We start from the raw sequence: 24,761 nt of genomic DNA, 5'->3' as shown, positions 1-24,761 counted from the left end.
TGGGATTTCTTTGGAAGGAATGATGCTAAAGCTAAACTCCAGTACTTTGGCCACCTCATGCGAGAATCATTGGAAAAGACTGATGCTGGGAGGGATTGGGGGCAGGAGGAGAAGGGGACGACAGAGGATGAGGTGGCTGGATGGCATCACTGACTCGATGGACATGAGTCTGGGTGAACTCTGGGAGTTGGTGACGGACAGGAAGGCCTGGCGTGCTGCGATTCATGGGGTCGCAAAGAGTCAGACACAACTGAGCGACTGAACTGAACTGAACTGACAGGACCAGATGCCATGATCTTAGTTGTCTGAACCGTTGAGCTTTAAGCCAACTTTTTCACTCTCCTCTTTCACTTTCATCAATAGGCTTTTGAGTTCCTCTTCACTTTCTGCCATAAGGGTGGTGTCATCTGCATATCTCAGGTTATTGATATTTCTCCCAGCAATCTTGATTCCAGCTTGTGCTTCTTCCAGCCCAGCATTTCGCATGACGTACTCTGCATATAAGTTAAATAAGCAGGGTGACAATATACAGCCTTGACATACTCCTTTTCCTATTTGGAACCAGTCTGTTGTGTAGGTAGTCTCATTTAGTTCTAGATGGTTACTTGTTCAACACAATCTATAAAAATTGCTTATATGTACTTTGATGGGAAGATTGGTGAGGAAGGAGCACCAGCATTGAAAGCTAGTATGGATATTAAGCATGTAAACTGTGGTTCTGCATTGCCTGGGTTTGAATTCTTTTAGTTCAACACTACCTGCTAGGACTTTCTCCAGTGATGGAAATCCTCATTCTGCACTGTGGGGTTTGGAATGAACATGAACTTGGGCGAACTCCAGGAGATGGTGAGGGGCACGGAGGCCTGGCACACTGCCTTCCATGGGGTTGCAAATAGTCAGACATGGCTGGGTGACTGAACAACAACAAGCACATGTGGCTAGTGTGGTTGAGGAACTGGATGTTTAATTTTAATTACTAAGTAGCCATAGATAGGTAGTGGCTCCTGTACTAGTGCAGTAAGAATTTTAAAACTAAAGGAAAACATAAGAATTACAGAAATGGCTGCATTGACCTGTATGTAAGACTGCTGAAGCACATTAATTTGCTTAGCGTAGCTTTTATAGGCTCCTCAGCCTTAATTTCCGTTGTCTATAATCATGCCATAGATCCAGTTTCCTGACTTCTGATTCTTACAGTTTAACTTTCTTTTACTAAAAAAAATAAATTATGCTAACACTGCTGCTGCTGCTAAGTCGCTTCAGTTGTGTCGGACTCTGTGCGACCCCACAGATGGCAGCCCACCAGGCTCCACCGTCCCTGGGATTCTCCAGGCGAGAACACTGGAGTGGGTTGCCATTTCCTTCTCCAATGGAGGAAAGTGAAAGTGAAGTCGCTCAGTAAGTGTCCGACTCTTCGTGACCCCATGGACTACAGCCTACCAGGCTCCTCCATCCATGGGACCCTCCAGGCAAGAGTACTGGAGTGGGGTGCCAATGCCCTCTCCGTCATACTAACACTAGGAGGGAGATTATTTTGGTATCTCTGGTAGACCTCAACATTTTTATGTGTCTAACCTGAACTTTTCTCACCAACAGGAAAGGAAACTTACTTTGACATTGCCCAGTACATTTTGCCTATTTGCTGCTGTTGCTGCTGCTAAGTCGCTTCAGTCGTGTCCGACTCTGTGCGACCCCATAGACGGCAGCCCACCAGGCTCCCCGGTCTCTGGGATTCTCCAGGCAAGAACACTGGAGTGGGTTGCCATTTCCTTCTCCAATGCATGAAAGTGAAAAGTGAAAGTGAAGTTGCTCAGTCGTGTTCAACTCTTCCCAACCCCATGGACTGCAGCCTACCAGGCTCCTCCATCCATGGGATTTTCCAGGCAAGAGTACTGGAGTGAGTTGCCATTGCCTTCTCCATTGCCTATTTGAGAAACTCCTAAATTTTTAAAACATAACAATTATTAGGGCATCTGTTCAATTGTACCAACAAAAACCACATTTCATAGGTGTTCTCAAATGATACATTGGTCCAGTTATTAAGTTTCTCTAGAATCTTATTCATATTTAAAAATTATATAACTCTGTCTTAGAAAGTAACTGATGTGATTCAGTGAATAGTTTTGTGAAATTTTTCTTTTCAATTTGAAATAGTAAAAAAATACAGTGCTTTGAAAAACTCCTTTCCTAAGTCTTTTTTCCCTAGTAAAGTCACTCAATCAAGTCTTTTGATCTCATATACAGTGGAGTACTTCTGTTATTGATTTTTTTTTGGCTGTGCTGGGTCATTGCTGTCAGTGGTGGCTACTTTCTAGCTGCGGTGCATGAGCTTCTCATTGTGGTGGCTTCTCTTGTTGAGGAGTCAGGAGTCGTGGCCCACAGGCTTAGCTGCCTCATGGCATGTAGGATCTTACCAGATCAGGAATCGAACCTGTGTCTCCTACATTGGCAGGCACATTCTTAACCTCTGAGCCACCAGGGAAGCCCTGTTGATTCTTATAATGATCAAAAAGAAGAAATAAACATAACCTACCTCAAAGAGATAACAGTTGCATAAGCTGTATTTCAGGCTTCCCTGGTAGCTCAGATGATAAAGAGTCTGCTTGCAATACGGGAGACCTAGGTTCAATCCCTGGGTTGGGAAGATCCCCTGGAGGAGGACACGGCAAACCCACTTCAGTATTCTTGCCTGGAGAATCCCCATGGGCTGTACAGTCCATGGGGTCCCAGAGAGTCGGACATGACTGAGCAACTAACGCTCACACACAAGCTGTGTTTCTACGTACTATATATACAAATAAGAAAATGTGTTAAAAACCACATATACACAAGAGAGGGGATATGTTTTTACATATAGCTGATTCATATTATTGTACAGCAGAAACCAACACAACTTGTAAAGCAATTACACTCCAATTAAAACAACATATAGTAAGCACCTTATTTCTAAGTAACAGCAGAAATTTTGATCATTCTAAGTATTTTGGATGCTCTTTTGGGGGCGGGGGAGTGCAGGATCTTCACTGCTGCACCAGGGCTTTTCTAGCTGCTGCGAGCAGGGGCTAGTCTGCACAGCTTCTCCTTGCGGTGGCTTCTCTTGTTGCAGACCATGAACTCTCGTTGCACAGGTTCTCAGTGCATGGGCTTCAGTAGATGCAGCACATGGGGTCAGTGGTTTGCTTAGTGGCCCCTCAGCATGTGGAATCTTCCCAGACCAGGGATTGAACCCGAGTCCTCTGCATTGATAGGCGGATTCCTACCCACTGGACTACTAGGGAAGTCCTGGGTGCTCTGTCTTGACTGGAAAATAAGTATATTGCCAAATTTCCTTAATGATGAATATTCCATTTCTCTTTATGCATTGAACTCTGTAATATATATGGCTCCCTAAAAAACCGTAACACATATTTTCCTTTTTGCTGCAGTTTGGTAAATGTTACTACAGATAACATGCTGGATGTTAGGGCGGCAGTGCCTCAGTCACTTGGTGCCCTCCAGGAAGACTGAAGTGAGCTTAATTTGCCTTACTTTGACACACCCCTAGGCTACTGAGCTGAATGTGATTAACCCCCTCGGTATAGTAGTATTAATGGTAATTTCCTTTGCATTAGTCAGTTGGGGTGTGCTGGGATCATGGCCTGCTTGCACAGAACCAACCTTAAATCTTATTTTGTTTTTTTTTTCCCTTTCTTTTTCATAGTTGAGTATCTTCTGTGCCATCACTTCTGACTTCATTCTGATCTTTGCTACCTCTTGCTCTTAATATTCAAACATCTACCTTGTTTATACATCTCTGGTGTTAGGCAGGCTCTGCTATAATTCTAACTTAATTTTTACTTTTCCGGGTTTCTTCTGGCAGTTTGAAAAAATATAAGTCTTTAATTTCTAGTTCAGTTCATTACAACAAACTCTTGAACCCTAAAAGAATCAATTATCCTTTGTACATGGTAGTAATATGAGACAGTCTACAGTCTGCATAACTATTACAAAAGAGATCAAAGTAAGATTTTTTTTTCAGTACACGTTATTACATCAGGAATTGCCACAAGTCATTTCAGTTATTTCTTGTGTCAGAAGAAAGGAAGGAGATTATAGTATGTCATTTTATTTAAGAACGATCTTTAACACTACTAGTCTTACTGTTTTGCTGAGAAAGGACTCAGGTGTTCATCTTTTTTCCATTGTCATTGAGCAGGAAAAAGTTACCAGGAGAAGCAAGTTCTTAAATTATTATTTCATTCAATTTTTGGAACTTCCTTCTGCTATAAAAGTAAAGTAACTGAGTCCCCCGCCAAAAGGAAAACCTTAATTTTCACAATGGGCCATCTGTTTTAACATTGAGCTGACCTTTCATTTTGTGAATTGATTGCCAAAGGGGCAAGATTTCCTTCTCCCTGGGAGACTGTTAATATTCTGTGCTTTATAATGCACTGAACGATTTTAGTAACTAGCAATGCTTTTCCTGCCTCATTCAGATTCATACATTTTTATTTGATTGGTTCTATGCTGCCACCATACAGAACACCTAAGTAATTGTCACAAAATATGCTGGCTTGCTTTCTTAACATGTTGATTTGTAAACTTTTTGCCTTTTGTGGGAACTTCTGAGGTAAGGAGAATTGAGTTAATCTTAATAAACTTATTGCTTCCTTGATACCTCAGTTGGTAAAGATTCCACCTGCAATGCAGGAGACCCCCAGTTTGATTCCTGGGTCAGGAAGATCCGCTGGAGAAGGGATAGGCTACCCACTGCAGTATTCTTGGGCTTCCCTTGTGGCTCAGCTGGCAAAGAATCCGCCTGCAATGCTGGAGACCTGGGTTTGATCCCTGGGTTGGGAAGATCCCCTGAAGAAGGGAAAGGCTACCCACTCCAGTATTCTGGTCTGGAAAATTCCATGGACTGTATATGTATAGTCCATGGGGTCACAAAGATTCAGACAGGACTGAGCGACTTTCACCTCACTTCACTAATAATTTATTAACTCATTCGTCTAAAAAATTATGTTAAGAGACTTCATTATGTGTAAGATACTTTGCATGGCACTAGTGGTACAGAATGACCTTTCTTCATATATTTGTTAGCCTGTGTATCCTTCTGTCTATTCATGTTTTGTCCATTTCCTCTCTTGAGCTTTTTGTTATTTTCTTGTTTATGTAGAAGTTTCTTATTTTAGATATTAACCCTCTGACTGGATGGTTTTGGATGAAGAAATCATACTTCCCAAAGCATTTTTTTACTGAATAGAAATTCTTTATTTGGTTGAAGCTAAATTTGCTAGTGTTTTCTCTTTTATGGATTTTTTTTTTCCTGAGTTGTATTAGTTTTGACTTTTAGAGTTATAATCCATCTGGAGTTTGTGTTCTACATACCGAGAGGTAAGGATACAACTAGTTTTTGGGTTTTTTTAATACAGTTTTTAAAGGTTACTATTACTGAAGCTGTGCAACCACCATCCAAGTCGAGTATAGAGTGTTTTCATTAAAAAGAAACCCCATACATACTCTATAGCCATTGTTCCCCAACTTTCCATGCTCTACAGTGCTTGAAAACCAGTAATCTCTTTCTATTTTTATAGATTTGCCTATTCTAGATGTTTCATATAAATAGAATCATAAAATGATCTTTTGTGACTGGCTTCTTTCAAGATCCATCCACTTTGTAGAATGCATCAATACTTGGCTCTTGTTTTTATTCAGTATTTCATCATATGGATATCCCACATTTTGTTTATCAGACGATGACCATTTGGATGGTTTCTGCCTTTTTAGCTATTATGAATTATGCCACTGTGAACGTTCATTTACAAGTTTTTGTGTAGACATATGTTTTCATGTCTCTTGGGTGTATACCTAGGATTAGAATTGCTTAGTCAAGTGGTAGCTCTGTGTTTTAAGTTTTTGAGGAACTGCCAAAGTGTTTCCCAAATAATTGTACCATTTTACTTCCTATCAACAGTGTTATGAAGGGTCCAATTTCTCAATATCCTTGTCAACCTTTTTTTTTTTTTTTCAATTGCCATCCTAGTGGGATTGAACTGGTATGTTGTGGCTTTGAACTGCATTTCACTAATGAGTAATGATGGGGAGCATCCATTCATGTGTTTATGCACCATTTGGATATCGTCTTTGGGAAAATGTCTTTTCAGATCTTGTTCATTTTTTATTGGGTATTTTTGTTGTTGCTGTTCTGTTACTCAAGAAATTAATATATTTCACCAGTCATTTAACTTATTCATGATATTTTTTACTTTTAAAGCTTGTCTATAAATCTGTCTTCTTTTTCATTTAGCATTTTAGATTTTGCACATCTTTTTCTCTTGATAAGTCTTGTCTGAATATTCTTTCCATAAAACTATGATTATGAATACAGGTTCCAGAGTCATTCTGCCACTTATTAGTTCTACCATTTACTAGCTGTGTCACCCCTGGCAGGTTTATAACTACTCTGTGCCTCTCTTTCCTCAATTGGAAAACAAGTATAAGGGTAGTCTTTATGTAAGAGGATTATTGAAAGAATTAAGTGAATTAATATGTGAAAAGGATTAGTACAGTGCCTGACACTTTAGGATTAGTAAGTGCTCAGTTACTGCTATGAAAAGTGAAAGTCGCTCAGTTATGTTCGACTCTTTGCGACCCCGTGGACTATCCAGTCCATGGGATTCTCCAGGCCAGAATACTGGAGTGGGTAGCTTTTCCCTTCTCCAGGGCATTTTCCCAACCCAGGCATCGAGTCCAGGTCTCCCACATTGCAGGCAGATTGTTTACCAGCTGAGCCACAAGGGAAACCCTCAGTTACTGCTAGTTGCTGTTAGAAGTAGTGGAAGCCTTTTCTAAGAATCTTTTTTTTTTTTTTTTTTGGTCTGTTAATTTTTCTGTTGCTTTTTGTTCTCTATTTTGTTGATACCTACCATTAATTTACCATAATTATTTGTGTTTATATGCCTTCTTGAAGTTTAACATCCTGATAAATATATAAAGCTAAACATTTGTAATAAATGACTATAATTACTTCAGGTGTTTCTTAGAAACTGTCAGATATTTCAGAATTCCCTGTCAGCCCATGATTAGGACTCCATGCTTCCACTGCAGGGGACATGGGTGTAATCCCCGGTCAAGGAACTAAGATCCTGCATGCCCTGTGATGGGGCACTCCCCAAAGAAATTATATTCATGCTTTTCTTCTGTGTCTTAAGCTCATCAATATTAATATTCTGATCAGTTCAGATGACAGTGCCCCTGCACATTTGTACTATTTCCAATCCTCTCCATATTGGTATTTCTCTGAAGTTTTGATTCTGGATTATTAGGGATATACTTTGTTGCTTTTTTCCTTCACTGCTTATTTACTAAAAGAAACAGATGTTATATTAACTCATATCTCAGACTTCTCTTGGATTTCTTTTCCTTTTTACTAAAATTTTTCAAAGAGGATCTCGGTTTAATCTGAGTTCTTGTGTTCTTGCAGATATCTTTATTTTGTCCTCATGTTAAATTGGTATGTTGTCTCTCTGTGAAATTCTAGCTTCAAAGTTTTTAACTTATTTTAAACCTATCCCTTCAGCGTCTTCTGGTTTCTAGCATCACTATTGACAAGTTAGATGTTCATCTGATTCTTGTTCCATTGTAAGTAATTTCTTCTTTTTGGAAGCTTTCAGATTTTTGTTTCAGTTTTAATATCAACTGTAATTTGTCTAACTGTGAATGTTTTCTTAAATACCTTCTTGGCATTCTGAGCTATTTCGGTCTGAATTTTCTTTTATTCTGAAAAATTACTAAGATTGTCTTTATTTTATCCTCTGTTTTTTTTGGAGGGATTCTTATATAATATTGATATTAGTTTTTATTTCTACTTACATCCTCCTTAAATTTTCTTCTTTATTTTCCATCTCTTATCCTCCTGAAAGCTTCTGTACTTGGGAATTCCTCATCCTGATTTTCCAGTTCACTAATGTGTTCTTAAACTCTTATTGATACTTGTACCCATCCACCAGTGTAATTCTTTGTTTCAGATACTGATTTTTCTATTGCAGAGATTCCAGTTGGATTTTTCTTTCTGACATTTTTTTCTGCTTCATCTTTAAGTTTTCTCTTCTCTCTCTCTCTGTAAATAAGTTTATTATAACTTATTTTAAATCCCTATTTTTGTTTGGTCATAACTGTTGTTTTCTACCTGTGATTATTTTGTTGCCAAGAAATAACTGGTAAATGACATGTTTATATTCAAGTGAGTTATATAAAAAAATTGGGTTTAAATTATCTAAATTTAACAAGATATTTCAGTGACTTATCAAGAATAAGATATTCTCCCTCAGTAGTTTGCTCAGTTCTGATCATAGTAAAACTTAGGTTTGTTTTATTTATATTTTCTGTTGTGGAAAAATTTCACATTTATAGGAAAGGAGAGAATAACTTTTAAGCAAGTCTGGGTTGCTGCCCTATCAGAGCTGTTATTAGGAAAGCAATAATTTCCAAGGTTTTGTTATTAAGTGGATACTAGTTATGTGGATTCAAGGCAGTGGAGGTGGGAATAATTTCTTCTGCCACCATTAAGAAAAAATTAGGTTCTTTCATTAGACTTGACCGTGGCACAGCAGATTTTTCTCGTCTTCATCTTTTCTTTGGTGTTTATCTTCAGAAGCATCTCTGCAGCATTGTGTGTGTTCAGTCAGCCAGATTTATTTCAAAATTACTATAGTATATAAAAGTCTTCATGTTCAAGAAGTAAATTACAGGAACATAGTATAGCCAATAAGCTTTTAATAGGCTGTTCAGAGTGAGCAGTTGGTGGCATGTAAGGTAATTGGAAGTGAGAAATAACCATAGGCAGAGTATTAAACAGATGGCACTGATATATTGTATCTTCTACCTCATCTTTTTCCAGATCATCTTCTTTGTAACTGACCCTTTGAACTTCTTTCTCTACCATCCCTGCCAGATCTTTTGTTCACCTGGCCAGGATAATAGATTTGTAACCAAATTCTGCAGTAGACATCACTAATTTGTCGCACATTCTTTGTCTGGCAAACCCTGGGTATCCCCTCAGAATCCTTCTCAGCACAACCCTTCATGGAACCAATTAGAATTTTCTATCATCATAGATGACAACTAGTTGTCATTTCTGCTCTATCTGACTCTTTCCAACCACAGTAAGACATTAACTTACTCAGGTTGTATTCATTTTGAAGGCTGAAAGGGAATAAAGATAGAAATGCAAGTAAAATGCTTCCCTTTCTGCCTTTACTTTACTCATCTTTTAAAGGCTTTCATATCACTCCTACCCTTGCTTGCTTCTTTCTCTGATGTTTCTGCTGCTTCTTTCTACCTACTCAATTTATACATGGAAATTAACACATTTGTATTAAGCAATATAAACTAGATTTTGAATCAGTAATTAATGAAATAGGCATCCCTTTCTTTATGTATTCAACACTTTAGTCACTCTTCTGAGTGATTTTTTTTTTTTCATTTTTTTTGGTATAATGAAGTACTTTTTTTCCTATCCTTTATTTAGATTTTTTAGAGAAAATTAGATGACATTAGACCAGACCAGAGAGACCTCTGGTTACTCTGGAAGGTGTTTGTTTTGAATGCCTTCTTACTGGAACTAAGTAATGGTCTGCCAATAAAAAGAGATAAGAATTTAAGAAAGGATAATTAGAAGGAAATGCTGGTAGGGCAAACAAGTAGTACTTTATTTATGTTCCTGAGTTAATATGAACTGTGGATACTTTTAAAATATTGATGAAAAAGGCACAGGAGAAAGTGGACCATTCTGAGTGTCGACTATAGCCATTATTACCATGTTAAATGCTTTAACAATATCATTGTATTTGTTCTTCACGACCAGTCTGTTCATTGTAGGCATTTACTTAACGAAGACAATAAGGGTCAAAAAGGTAAATAATTTGCTCAAGGTTATATGGTTAACAAGTGCTACCCCCAACTCTGACTTCAAACGTTCCACTTATTTCTGTCCAACCATTTGAAAGTTTTCCTTGAGCAGATTTTACCTTTTTTTCCATAATAATGCCTTCTTGATTTGGGCAATAATTACATACATAACATATATTGATTTTAATGTCTTATAGGTTATTTAGGCCGCTGGCACTATGGCTGAAATAATAGGCTTCTGAGTCAAGTAGTGTTCTCAGCCTTTGAGGCAGTATGACCTAGGGATGTAGGACGATGCCTGAGCCTGGTGTAAAATCCTGGCTCTGCAGCTGATTGACCTTGTGCAGGTTTCTTTCTCAGACTACCAAAGAGGACTGCTTAGAGGATTAAACATGCGAAAAGGCATAGTACACTTAGCACAGCGCCTGATAGACAGTAAGTGCTTCATCAGTGCTATTATTATATGTTTATTATGTTAAATCCCTAACTTCTCTTGAGATTCTGAAAATTTTCACTGAAATTACAAACTAAAGATATTTCATACCTCCTTTGTTGTTTTTTGTGGAGAAATATCAAATTTATACCCCTATTCTCTGGTATGAATATCATTTTTCATATTTTGGTTAAGTATTACAAGATATCACTACTATTTGAAATGTGTCATGTAGTATTTGAATCTGTTTTCTGCTCAGGAGTATTTGCCTCACCTCAGGATTTAATGTGTTTCTACAAAGATGCCAAAAATCTGTTGGGGCAAGGATACTTCATGTAACAGTAGTAGACACTGACCACTAGTAGAATTTACTGGTTGGTGTCTTTGTTTTAACTTTTATTGTATGTAAATGCAGAATGCACATTCAGTGATTAAAACATTGACTATTTTCTTTTTCAGAAGATGAATAATCTTTCGTTCAGTGAGCTATGTTGCCTCTTCTGCTGTCCACCTTGTCCAGGGAAAATTGCTTCAAAGTTAGCATTTTTGCCACCTGATCCAACTTATACGCTGATGTGTGATGAAAGTGGAAGCCGTTGGACTTTACACCTATCAGAACGAGCAGACTGGCAATATTCTTCTAGAGAAAAAGATGCCATTGAATGTTTCATGACTAGAACCAGTAAAGGCAACAGAATTGCCTGCATGTTTGTGCGTTGCTCACCCAATGCCAAATATACTTTACTCTTCTCACATGGAAATGCTGTTGATCTTGGTCAGATGAGCAGCTTTTACATAGGACTGGGATCACGGATTAATTGTAATATATTCTCATATGATTATTCTGGATATGGTGCAAGTTCTGGGAAACCAACAGAGAAGAACCTCTATGCAGACATAGAAGCTGCTTGGCTTGCTCTTAGGACAAGGTAAATAGTGATTGGAAATTGTTTTCCACACGCTGAAATTGTCTTGTGTAAGAATAATATGTTTTTGTAATACACCTTGAAGTACTAAGTAGAGATTATATTTACCTGTATAAATCTATAAATAGTTACAGTTTTAGATTATAATTTTAAATTTTGTATAATAGCATAAAAGAGTTTGATAAATTATGTGTGTGTGTGAGAGAGAGATTCTTAAAAATGTATTTAAGCCAATGAAAAATGTTTGGCTTTAGAAACTTATTAGAGAAAAAGAAAACTTACTGGATTGTGGTATTAAAATGTTTATTCAAAGTTGCAGAATTTCAAGAGAGAAAAAACAGTGATTTAAATAATCATTCACTTCATCTGTCATTAACAGAATAAGAGACTAGATTGCTTTTGTTCAGATCCTAAGCAGGATTTGCATTATTTTATATAATTAAAAATAAATAGAAATTACATTAATCATCTTTTAGTCGCCAAGATACTTACAATTTTTTCTTGAAAAATATTGCAGTTTTGTATACTTCAGTGCATTTTCTCATCAGACAGATAATGTACACTAAATAGAAATAATACCTTAGTACAAATTATTCCTCATTATACATTAATAAGCTGCCTGAATTCCAGAGTATTTTAGAGTACATAGAGAAAACTTCCCATTCCTAATTTAATCTTTAAATATTAATATTAATGGTTTCAGTTGGCTGGGAAGAACTTCCTCAATTTTATTAGTAGGTATAATCTTTTTAGAAAATGTCTTTAGAAACATTTACCCCCCTCCCCCAAGATGTATAATAGAATTATGGTCTCATAGCAGAGTTCTGTCCAGGGAAAGAACTGGACAGAAGTGTATAAAGGAGATTAAGTCAATTGAAATGATATGAGAACATATTTCTAATAAGTAAAAAAAAAAGAGATGGTAAGTAGTAATTAAGTAGCTTCGGGGTGGGAGGGAGGCAGGCATAGAAGGGTAAATATTTATAAACATCCAAACTACCGTAAATGACTGCAAAATCTGCTTCAGTTACACTGGTATCAATCCCCTCAGGCATACAAACAAAAGTGAGTGCCTCCTTTCAGAGTCAGCCAGTTGAATATAGTATAATACTTGTCAGGAAAATATAATTTTTTAAATAACAGATTTATTGCAATATAATTCACATACTATAATCAACTTCAGTGAATTAGTATAGTGCTAAAAGCAGAAAGCCTTCCTTACTAGTGCTAAGTAAAACAAAAGTATAAATTTATTGAAGTAAAACATTATTATCCAGTTAGGTGTTCTTTCTCGGAGAAGGCAATGGCACCCCACTCCAGTACTCTTGCCTAGAAAATCCCATGGATGGAGGAGCCTGGTGGGCTGCAGTCCATGAGGTCGCTAAGAGTCGGTCACGACTGAGCGACTTCAGTTTCACTTTTCACTTTCATGCATTGGAGAAGGAAATGGCAACCCACTCCAGTGTTCTTGCCTGGAGAATCCCAGGGACGAGGCAGTCTGGTGGGCTGCCGTCTGTGGGGTTGTACAGAATCGGACACAACTGAAGTGACTTAGCAGGTGCTCTTTCTATGTTTACGTAAAAGAATCCCCTCTTGTAAGTGGTCAGCTTTATTATTTTTCTTTTTTAAGTTTTCTCTGATATCAATTTAAAAGAAACGTTCTAAAATGATTTCTTATCTTGGTTAATCTTTTTATACATTTGACCAGTATGACGGAAGAGCAGGAACAGAATAGGTAAATTATCTCACATACTCGTTTACCATAGAATTTCAGACTTGTAATTTCTCTTACATTGAACCCTAAATATGGTTAGAGGACTTAGTAAGTATAGGAAGTCTTGAAAACTTTAACTTTTCTGTTTCTTTGCTTAATGAAGAGGTTGAGTTAAATCATCTCCAAGATTCTTTCCAGTTCTTGAATTCTATCATCTAATAAAATATGTGTAATTAGAATGCATGCCTTTCATTTCCTTTACTGGATTAAAGTAAAAAGTTAGGGTTTAAGTAACAGGAAGGGAAAAAATAATTAATGAGCTTAATTATTATTTGAGTAACTTCCTTTTAAGGGTAATTGAATATTTATAACCCACATTACTGAACTTCTGATGGATCAACAGAAAATAAGGGACTAATACTCACTCTGTGGCCTTTCCCCCACAGTCTCTGAGCTCCTTATCTGTGTGCTGTAATAGAAAAAGCACTGGACCTGGAGTCAGTATACCTGAGCCTAATTATAGGTCTGTCATTAACTTACTCTGACTTTGAACATCTGCTCAGTAAGCAGCTGACCTAGATTAGATGGTCTCTAAAGTCCTTTCCAACATGTACTATTCTGAAATTCTGTTTCTGCCTCAAGTCCTCTGATGCTAAATTGGCAGCTGCTTCTGCTACTTTGGAGCCTTGCCATTGCTAGCTTTAGCCTAAAACCCGTCATTGCCACCAAATGTTCATTTTCCTAATTCCTTCATTCCTATAAAGCTAAGTCTGTTGCAAACAAACAAAAAAAAACTTTTCTTAGTTTTGTTACATTTAGAGTCAATCTGGAGTAACTCGAACCCAGTCTCTGGGCCAGGGTCCAAATTCTTGTGTAGAACTGATTTGAAGAAATTGTAAGGCGGTACGTCACCACCTAGATAGTTCGAATAGTCTTGTGCCCCTGGCAAGAGCTATAGGAAGCACAAGGGTTTATCTTACTTTTTTCCTGGTAAATATTCAGATTCTTTTACCTTTTCACAAAACTAAAAACTGTTGTGCAGATAACTGTCAGCATCCAGAAATGACTGCTGTCAGACCACTAAAGTGGAAAGGCAGTGTACTTGATGTGACTCTAGCCCTTAATCGCACATTCATAAGCTCCCACAGTACCTCACTTACACTGCCAGTAGTTTATAGTTAGGACAATTATATTGTAGAAACATAGTGTGTATCCAGTATTACTGAAGCATTTTTAAAGGAATTAAGGTAGTTCTCTTGAGATTTTGTCATGAAGTCTATTCATAAATCACCAAACCATGTGGCATTTGAAATTCCCATTCATCTGTTGATCTTTTTCCACATTAGTCCATTTCTATGGGTGAATAAATGCAAATCTCAAGAAAATAAGTAGTTTGCGCTAGGCTATAATACATATATTTTATTCATTCCCTACTGTTAACTATGACCAACTTCAGAAAATAAAAAGAGCCACTTTTAATACCTAGAGAAATAAAGAACCTCTGTTACATTGAATGGAATATAAAAACTGAATCTCCATTAAAATATTAGTGACATAGTATGTTCCAAATATATTTAATAGTAAGCTACATTGAATTGTATAAATGATTTAATAAATTCATTCTTTACGGTTAACATTGTTAGAGACCTCAGCTACTATTTTTTCAAAAGATGGAATGGAAACCGATGAAATAAATGAATATAGATTTTATTATGGCATTAGATATGGTAGTGGTGACTAAGAAACTTAAATTTTAAATATAAATTTGTTGGCATTGTCTCATTCTAAGTCATTCTTTTGTAAGATTAAGTACTTACTAGTGACTGAACATTTCATACCAGTCTGACTCTACAACCCTTTTTTTTTTTTTAAACTTCTGTACTATGTAGATATGGCATTCGCCCTGAAAATGTGATTATATATGGCCAGAGTATAGGGACAGTACCATCTGTGGATCTTGCTGCTCGGTATGAGAGTGCTGCTGTTATTCTTCATTCTCCTTTGACCTCAGGAATGCGAGTTGCTTTTCCTGATACCAAGAAGACCTACTGTTTTGATGCATTCCCAAAGTAAGTATTAATATGCAAGTAGTTTAATTCAAAAAAATTTTAGAAGGAATTTTTTTCCATCGCTCAAGGTATTCATGATACAGTTCTCTCAGCCTTGAACTCCTATTAATATTTTACATATATTATCGAAATTGTGAAATAATTAATCTGTGAAGAGGGTGGTGGCAGGACACCAGTCAACAGGCTGAAATGTTTGCGCAATAGTAACCTAGGTGAAAAGTGCTGTGAGCCTTATTCCCCAGACAGTGGCACTCGTATTGGAGACAAGAGAATGAATTTGAGAAGTAAAATTGATAGAATAAATGTTAGACTGTATATAAACAAAAGAAATTGACTATAATTCCCAGATTTCTTTTTTTTTTTTTTTATTTTAATATTTATTCATTTATTTGGCTGCACCAGGTCTTAGTTGCAGCATGTGGGATCTAGTTCCCTGACCAGGGATCGAACCTGGGCCCCCTGCTTTGGGAGCTGAGAGAGTTAACCACTGGACCAGCAGGGAGGTCCCCCCAGATTTCTGTTGAGTTGCTAATGGGTGATAGTGCCATCCAGTGAGGTGCATAATACTGAAGAAGAGGACCAAGTAGAGGAAAAGGAGATACATGTGCATAAAAATAAGTGAATGATGTCTCATTAGTGATATGTTTTACAAAAGAAATGAATTGCAAAAATGTTGTCTTAAATGAACCAGAATAATTATTGCCCCATAAGTCTGCAAACATAAGTGTTAGATTTAAAAGGAGGACTACATTTCTTCATGTCTCTCAACGTAGAATGATAGTTCGTGCTAGCTCCTCTTCATCATTACAAAAAAATTGATGGCCTGTTTTTCCCAATAAAAGGAAAAGGCAAGAAGTGAGAGCCTGGCAAATTTCAGTCTTACTTTCTTTCTCAAATGGGCAGCAATACGAAGGTTTTTTGTGAATGATAGATGGGCCAAAGGCCAAAACATCACTCAATTATTTATAAGAACAGCAAGGGTCATTTCAAAACCATTTTTTCTTCATTAGCCTAAAGGCTTACTTTGGTAGGCAAGCTTATGGGAGCATATGATCCTATCACCAGAGCAAGCCTATGGGGTTTTTTGGTTTTTACACTTACTGGGGATTTGTTTTGGTTTTAGAAAATGGTAGATTGGAGGGTATATGTGTTATACTGTTTTGCTGAATGGTTGGAATGATAGGGAGACATTTGGGGTAAACTACTGCCAAGTTATGTGTCTGTCTGACACCCTCTTTCGTTTTAGCTACACCAACAGAAGCACTAACAGTAAACTGTTTGAAAAACATACATTTCCTTTTTTGTTTAATTCCTCTATTATGGAATAGTTGGCAGCAAATAATATACCCAAGCATTTCTCCTTACCAAATGTTGCCTTGAATTATTTCATTGATGTCTTCTTTTTCAAGACTCTATCCTCATTTTATGCTTATAATACCTAAATGCCTTGGCGTCTCTCTCTCTCTCTCAGGAAATTTTTAAAGAATTGTTATTTGTAAGCCTTCTTTGTATAGTTTGTCTCTTCCAAATTGCCCTTTTTTTATTGTTTATTTTGATCCTTGTGTTACATTTAAAGTATTCTCCTCTGATGTCTGATAATTCTTGGTTATGTGCTCATATGGAAAAGTAAGGAATTAAAGAGCTGACCTGAAGTGGGTGATTAAGACTTGTTGACTGAGTTTCACTATCCAGTGATCTGGTCAAGCCGATTAGTTGGGGATTCCCATGCTGCTCATCAGAATTTATTTATCTTTCCTCTTAAGGCAAATATATAGTCTCCAAAGAAGACTCTTCCTACATCTATGCCTTAGGAATGAAGGCCTGGATGCCAGCATGTATATGTTTACTTGTTATTTGATATCTCTGCCTTAAACTGTGTCTGTAATCCCCTAGTCCACTAGGTACAGGGAAGTCACCCAGCTGCAAAAGCGAGGGGAAAGAACAGAACTGGGGCAGGGGTGGCCAACTACTTCTTAAAGAGACTTTGAACAAATTCTATAGATTTGAATCACCTGCCTTCATCCCCATGTCAGTTCCTTCTGGAGTATTCCGTAGTACAAATTGGGCTGGTTCTTCACTTTACCCTTCTATCCTCTTAAAATTGTGTTTTCTCCTACACTTTTAATCTATTTTCTCACATACTCATCTGCTTTCCTGTTCCAAAATGTTGTATTTTATTTTAATTTTTGTGAGTAAATACCCTAAAAAAATATATTTTGCTATCATTTTAGTAAGAGATTAGGAGGGAGAAAAAAATATGAGTGCAGAGAGGTATTAAGTTAGCACATAGCTGAAATAGCCCTTGATTTCCTCCTCTCCTTGCAACCTAAGTTTCTATTCTAAATACCAACATTGTAGAAAGGAGAGACTCCCCTGGCAGTCCAGTGGTTAAGACTCTGCACTTCCCATTGCTCTGGAACTAAGATCCCACATGCTATAGAACAGCCAAAAAGAAAAAATATCTGTAGAAAAGCAAACTAAGGTGACTGTAATAATTGAGTCATTCTCTCAAACAGAAGTGCATGAAATTAACATCTTCAGATAATCTTAAAGCAGGGAGTAATGTAAAGATGACTTTTGAATCTTATTTCTGATCTAAAAGGTATCTATCCCTCTGAATTGATTTACAGGTGGTTCTGATGTTTGAATTATCTAATATAACACAAGAAAATCTGTTTTATGTTTCCTTTTCATACTTAATTTGTTGACTTCTTCCCCCTTCTCTTTTCCTACAGCATTGACAAAATCTCTAAGATAACCTCTCCAGTATTAATAATTCATGGGACTGAAGATGAAGTAATAGACTTTTCACATGGTCTCGCATTGTTTGAGCGTTGCCAAAGACCTGTGGAGCCTCTGTGGGTTGAAGGGGCAGGTCACAATGATGTGGAACTTTATGGACAATACCTTGAAAGATTGAAACAGTTTGTGTCACAGGAACTGGTAAATTTGTAAAATATTCTGTAAATTTGCATATTGGATTTTCTTTTCTTGCTGAACTGCACTCTTTGGTAAATAACATAAAACCTGAAGGTTTTGTTTGCAAATCATGTCAGTTGCCTTCATAAATGTACAGGTAATGATTTGTTAACAGACTTAATGAAGGTTTTAATTACCAAACTAAAAACTGGAAATAACAGTATCATGCAGTCAGGCTATGTAATTTATATTTTTTCTGTGAATTTTTTTTTAAACATCAAGATGAGTACTGTATGAAATTTTAATTCTATAAAATCAAATGCTATAAAAGTATTGCCAAATGCTTTTGCATATCAGAAACAAATTTATAAATATTTTTAAAACATCTCAATGTACTAAATCTTATCCTGGTATAAAAATGTAATATTCTTTCAATAAAAAGCTGTATATCTAAAACAGTTCAAGTACTCATAATAAACTATATGAAAACATGCAAGTTCACTAAAGATGACCTAAACCCTGTTGTACAGGGATAGAGATTTAAAAGGTTATTTTTATTGTAAAATACATTGAATTTTCTGTACTCCCTGGTTATCATACATTTTCTCCTTAAAAAAAAAAAATGATGTAAGTCTTAATTTTTATGCCATCTGTTAATTTACCAACTAGTTACCTTTAAATGAGAAGTCACGATAGAACTGAATTTGAACTAGTTTTGAGTTTTAAGTTTGGTACTATGAGGCAACTACTTAAAATTTTCAAATTAGTAATTTAAAAGGCATTTAGAGCTTCAAGAATGATTTTGTACACAATGTTTTAAATTTTGACTAATCCCGTAGAAATGCAATACTATCATTATTAGAAAATCTGAAAGTCCATTAGATGTTCCTTAAGACTACACACAGACTGGCTGTTCAATCCGTTTTCACTCTGACTATTTTTAAGAATAAGACCTGTTGTTTTGAATTACTTTCTGAGAATTTCATGGATTTACTCCTGGATGCAGGAGATAAGAAAACATTTAATTCATAACTTTTATAATAACCAATGTAGTAAAAAAAAAATAAAGCTCACACACAAAAACTAAGTTGCCTTTCCTTGAATGAATACTGCTTGAATAAAACAATGAAAGAAAAATTAAAATTAATGGTATGTAGTCTAATTTGTAAATGAATGAATATACACACTGTGGATATATTTTAAGGCCTTATGTAGTTTTAATTGTTCTGCTTGTTCTGTGGTTATGTCTAAGACTATAGTATATGATTCTCTTCAAAGTATATCAAGTATTGTGAATGCTTTGGTTCAGATGTGTCGAATTAATAGTAAAACAAAAATATGCCACTCAGCTGTGCTTGTTTTCCTTCTTCCATGCTCCTCACTTCCTACTTAAAATAAGGACTGGAAAAAAATACCATTGATCTTTATAGTATATAGATCTATAGTTTTCTAAATTTTATTATTATTGCTTTCTTTTAAAGAGACTTTTTCCTTCTTATGATTGTCTTGAAGCCTAGATAGTTCCTTATTTGTACAACATACCCCAGAGTTTGGCTAAGTGGGTTTTTTTATATCTATATATATTATCACCTGGGAAAATCAAAATATTGATCATACTACTTCAGTATTTACTCACTCATTCACCAGGTACTTACTGAATGTTTAAATCATTCAAAACCCTATGCCAAATAAAGGTAGACATCAACCTTGTCCTCAGAGACTTCACAGTATAACTGAGGAGACAGATACTCTATTGCATGAGTATTATTACTGTTTGTGTAAGACTGAAGAAGATTTATAGGGTATTAGAATAGGTAAAAGGCATTCTTGAGAGGGAACATGGGGAGGGAGAAGTCGAGGAGTCCCACAAAGAAGTGGTATCTGAACTGAGCTTTGAAGGATAACTTAAGAAAAGACTAGACCTGAGTGGCCCAAAAAAACATTCCTGGCTGAGGGGAACAGTATGTGGAAGCCTAGACGAAGGATATGGTGTGTTTGAAATTAAGAAGACTGGTCAGAGGTCAAGGGGAAAGGATGTCATAAGGATGAGGCTGGCAAGCTAGTTAGGGGCACAATTGCACATGGTATGATTATTCTGGAAACAGAAAGCCACTGATAGAAATATGAAACTATACTTATAAAGAGCTTATGGAGGAAAAATACCTGGAGATTGTAGCTTGCAAGAAATAACATGTGAGCCAGTTGATTACAACCTTAAGTAAGTTCATGGTAATGAAAAATTGATCATGGAGAAATAATCTCATGTACAAAATGCTTGTTAAACCACATCTGCAATACTAATTTCAAGATGCAGTGAAAGGACATTCACAAATTAGAGCAAATCCTGGGGTGTTTTACCAAGTTGGGAAGGGTCTCATAAACCGAAACCCAAAGAATAACCAAAGAATTACATGACTAAGGAATGATAGCTGTCTTCAAATATTTGATAGGCATGTACAGTTTATCCTTTTTGACTCCGTAAAACTAGGTGAAAGTTGCGAAACAGCAGATTAGAGCTCAGTGTAAGAATTTATGGTTCTGTGTCCATTAAGGAAAGGGAACACCTCTGAAGGATAAGTGAGTATCTTAACCATTGGCACAGAAGCTGAATGACATCTGACACAGGGCTACAGAAGAAATTTCAGATTTTAAATGAGAAATTGAGCTAGATGGCCCATCTGTAAAGTGTCTTTAAGATATTATATTTCATTTAGAGTTCTGCCTAATCAGAGCATCTCCTGCTCTGACATCTAGAAGAATGACAGTATGATGTAGAATTGGCAATCATATCTGTGCGCTCTTCTCAAATGACATTAATAGATCCGTGACCTTGGAAAGTCACTGGACCATAGCTTACTACTAGAAATGAAAAGATGCCACAGATTGATCCCTTACATTCCTAATGAAATGTGAAAACCTCTTAGCGCCACTCATATCTAATGTCTCATCAATTTTTAACCTTCCTTGACAAACAGGAGCACCAAACAGCATATTTTGATATGTGGCTTTTATGCATATCTACACTGTACAGTTTGGATAGTAGTCTTGGGTTCTGAGAAAATGGTCAGCAGTATACATAACAAAAAAGAAGAATCAGAAGTTAAATTGGTATGTCATCTTCACACTTCTCCTCATCAGTCCTACATTCCACCTAAGAATATATTCCACAGTAGTTTTTTTCTTGGTGATTTCTATAAATACATAGGTGTTGCTCACTTTAAGAAAACTTGATAAATGAAAAAAAATTTTAAGTTGTAAACTGAAGACATTTGTCATGTAAATAGGATGTTCTTAGGTGCAAGTAGACATTATGGCAAAAACTTCAAGAACAGGTATTATGAGAAGCCAGATAAACTCTTAAATCTTGAAAACTTTTAAGTGTCATAAAGCCTAATCCCTTCATTTTACAGGTGAGAAAGCCCAAACATGAGAAGTTACTTTGCAAGGTCTACAATCTAATTGTCAGGAGTTGTACTGTCATTATCTTCTCTTGACCAAATTTATCTGCACTACTATGCCAATGGTCCTTTTGAACTGTAATACAATATAAACTTATTTGTTCTCCAGTGTTAATCATAAGCATTTTTAAAGAGGCTTCTACATTTCTCTTTCAGCTAGTTAATTCATTGAATAGTAAATTGGTAGGTTATACCTTGAACATTCCTCTAATGATTTCTGTCTTTAATACTAATTCATTTTACAAGGCTCAATAATAGCTATTTGGTTGTGTTAAAACCTGATGAAGATTTAACAATTTAACTATAGTCACATGAACAAACAAATACTTCCTTCAGCAGCACATTTACTACAAATTATATCACATGCCAAGAATAGGCAGTTAATGTTGGGGAAAAAAAGCATCAAAGCAGTTACTGCTAATTGGTGACGGAACAGGCTTTTACATTTGTTGCTTTGGTTTAAAACAGGCAATATACCATGATAGCATATCACATTTTACCAATGTATATCCCAAATGTTGAGTAATCAAAAAAGGAACTATGCATATGACAGCTGAAATTGAGTTATAATTTGCAGAATAGAGAGATGTCTACTACATCTATAAATGGTTATGCCTCTGACTGAATTAATTGAATGAGTAATGCAAAGGAAGGAAGCAAATACCTCTATCCTGGAAATGACCCACTTGACATTAGTTGGTCGGGGGACAGAAAGGGAGGAGCAGGAAATAATGAGAGTATAAGTATCAGTAAGCTAAAGTCTGTTAAACTGGTTCTTACATTAGAAGCCAGATGGTCCTGAAATTATTTTTCTCTGTCTTTATTTCCTCTTGTAGGCCACCATGTACTGAACTGGCATAATACAATTATAATGCTTCTAGACAGAAATTTTAATAGTTAAACTTTTTTCCCCCAAGTTACAGCTTAACACAGTATATTAATTGAAGTAATAAAGGTAGCAAATAGGTTTATGAGTATAAGGGCATCTGAGTCAAAAATTTTAAATGTACTGCTCTTTTCCAGGTTACCTGCAAAGTATCATGGATTTCAGACTATAAATCAAAACTTTTAATTTCTAAAGTTTGAGATTTTGGTATTTTTTTCCTAGCTGGTTTGAGTCTGAAAATCTTGTGTTGCAGTTTTTCTAAGTTCACTGATAGAATAGGCAGGTGGGAGAGAGACATGAGAAAATTAAAAAATATATATATATATATTTATATATATATATCCCTGAATACATGTAGTGCTATCAAAAATGATATTTATACTTTAGTAGCTACTGTAATATCAACTGTAAAAAGAAAAATATAAATGGTTATATTCAATAAAATGTAAATGCCTATGAAAATAAACCAGAAGGGAATAAATAAAATGAAAAATTATTATGTTGCAGCAGTAGGATTATGGGTGAATATTTTCCTTTTCTTAGAAAGTTATCTTTTGTGTTGCTATGCTATCTTTTATGATTTTTAATGGTTTTTATTTTCACTGGGAAAAACTGATTCTTTTTTAAGAAATCCTAGGATCCCAGTATTAACCAGTTAGAGTAACTCTCAAATGTTTTTAGCCTGGCTCTCAGAACAGCAAATATATTCCTCGTATTTGGGTAATGCCTGATGTTGACGGGTTTGTTTTGTTTTATGGGAGTGGGGGGAGGTCAGGAGTGTAACAAATTGCATAATATCTGAAACTTTCTACCAAGTCTAAAGTATTTTAGTTATATATTTATAAAGCGAACCCAACAATGCATTGTTAAACAGTTGACCTTGAGTGACATGGGTTTGAATTACACAGCTCTACCTAATATGCAGATATTGCCAGTTTTGTTTTGTTCTATGGGAGTGGGGGTGAAGTCAGGGAGTGTTACAAATTGTATAATATCTGAAACTTTCTACCAAGTCTAAAGTATTTTAGTTATATATTTATAGTTTATAAAGCAAACTTTATAAACTATAAAGTTACACATTGTTACACAGTTGACACTTGAGTGACATGGGTTTGAATTGGACAGCTCCACTTAATATGCAGAGTTTTTTCAACAAATATATTGAAAATTTTTTGGAGCTTTGCGACAACTTGAAAACACAAACCACATAACTTAGAAATAATTAAAAAAGAAAGAGGTATGTCATAAAAGCATATAAATATGTAAATACTAGTCTTTTATCTTTTACTATCATAAAATATAAATCTATTATAAAAACTTAAAATTTATCAAAAGTTAAACAGACCATCCACGGTGCCATTCTCATTGAGAGAAATGTAAATATAAAATGTAGTAAACTCATAATACACACTGCTGCTGCTGCTGCTGCTGCTAAGTCCCTTCAGTGTCTGACTCTGTGCAACCCCATAGACAGCAGCCCACCAGGCTCCTCTGTCCCTGGGATTCTCCAGGCAAGAATACCGGAGTGGGTTGCCATTTCCTTCTCCAATGCATGCACTATTACTGTATTAATTTTGTAGCCACCTCCTGTTGATATTGTGAGCTAAAGTGAGCATCTGCTTAAGTTGCTATGTCAGCAGTTCATCTCTCCAGTGAATTGCATAGAGCAGTAAAAATTGATCACTTGTCATTCTCACATATTTTTCTTGTTTGTACAATACTGTAAACCTTGACTAACACTCTGGGACATATATGAAGTGCACCCAAAAAGCAGAAAAATGTCATGACATTACAAGAAAAAATTGAGTTGCTTGCTATGTACCATTAACTATAGGTTGAGGTATGCAGCTGTTTCAGCATAAGAACCATCATAAAAGCAGAAAAGGAAATTCACAAAACATGCTGTGGCTACACCAGCAGGCGTGAACATCCTCTACTTTGTGCAAAATATCTTTTTATCTCGTGTTGAAAAATACAGCCTTTATGTGCATGAAGGATTATTATAAGAAAGGCGTACCTAGAGACTCCAATATGATTTGAGGAAAAAGCAAAGTTAATATACGACAAAGCAAAAAGAAGTTGAAGAATCTAAAGCTGGAGAATTTAATGTCAGCAAAGGATGGTTTGATGATTTTAGAAAGATGGTTTGGCTTTAAAAATGTCAAGATAACAGAAGCAGCTCCTGCCAGCCAAGAGGCAGCACACAAGTTCCCAAATGCCATTAAGAATATCAGTGAGGAGAAAGAATATCTGCCTGAATAGATCTTTCATGTAAACCAAAGTACCCCATTATGGAAGGAGAAAAAAATGTGCCACAGAGGACATTTATTAGTAAAGAAGAAAAATGATCACCAGGATTTAAGACAAGAAGGGATACATTACTGTTTTGTGAAAATGCAGTCCGGTTTATGTTTCAGGATGCCCTTATCTCTAAAGCTGAACCCCCAACCTTGAAGGGAAGAGAT

General features: G+C 36.0%; 1 protein-coding gene across 2 annotated transcripts in view; it reads left to right on the top strand.

Moving 5' to 3' along the window:
• The window catches only part of ABHD17B (abhydrolase domain containing 17B, depalmitoylase), a 49,144-nt gene extending 29,844 nt beyond the window's left edge, over positions 1-19,300 (top strand). For both annotated transcript variants that reach the window (XM_061425538.1, XM_061425539.1), the window contains exons 2-4: positions 10,784-11,253; positions 14,854-15,033; positions 17,769-19,300. In XM_061425538.1, coding sequence (XP_061281522.1) covers positions 10,787-11,253; positions 14,854-15,033; positions 17,769-17,988 — 867 coding nt within the window. In that variant the 5' untranslated portion in view covers positions 10,784-10,786 and the 3' untranslated portion in view covers positions 17,989-19,300. The remainder of the gene's footprint in view (positions 1-10,783; positions 11,254-14,853; positions 15,034-17,768) is intronic.
• Positions 19,301-24,761: the final 5,461 nt, after the last annotated feature.

The sequence above is a fragment of the Bos javanicus genome, chromosome 8, assembly GCF_032452875.1.
Source record: "Bos javanicus breed banteng chromosome 8, ARS-OSU_banteng_1.0, whole genome shotgun sequence".
Lineage (NCBI taxonomy): Eukaryota > Metazoa > Chordata > Mammalia > Artiodactyla > Bovidae > Bos > Bos javanicus.
This window is presented reverse-complemented; position numbering and strand designations above follow the sequence as displayed.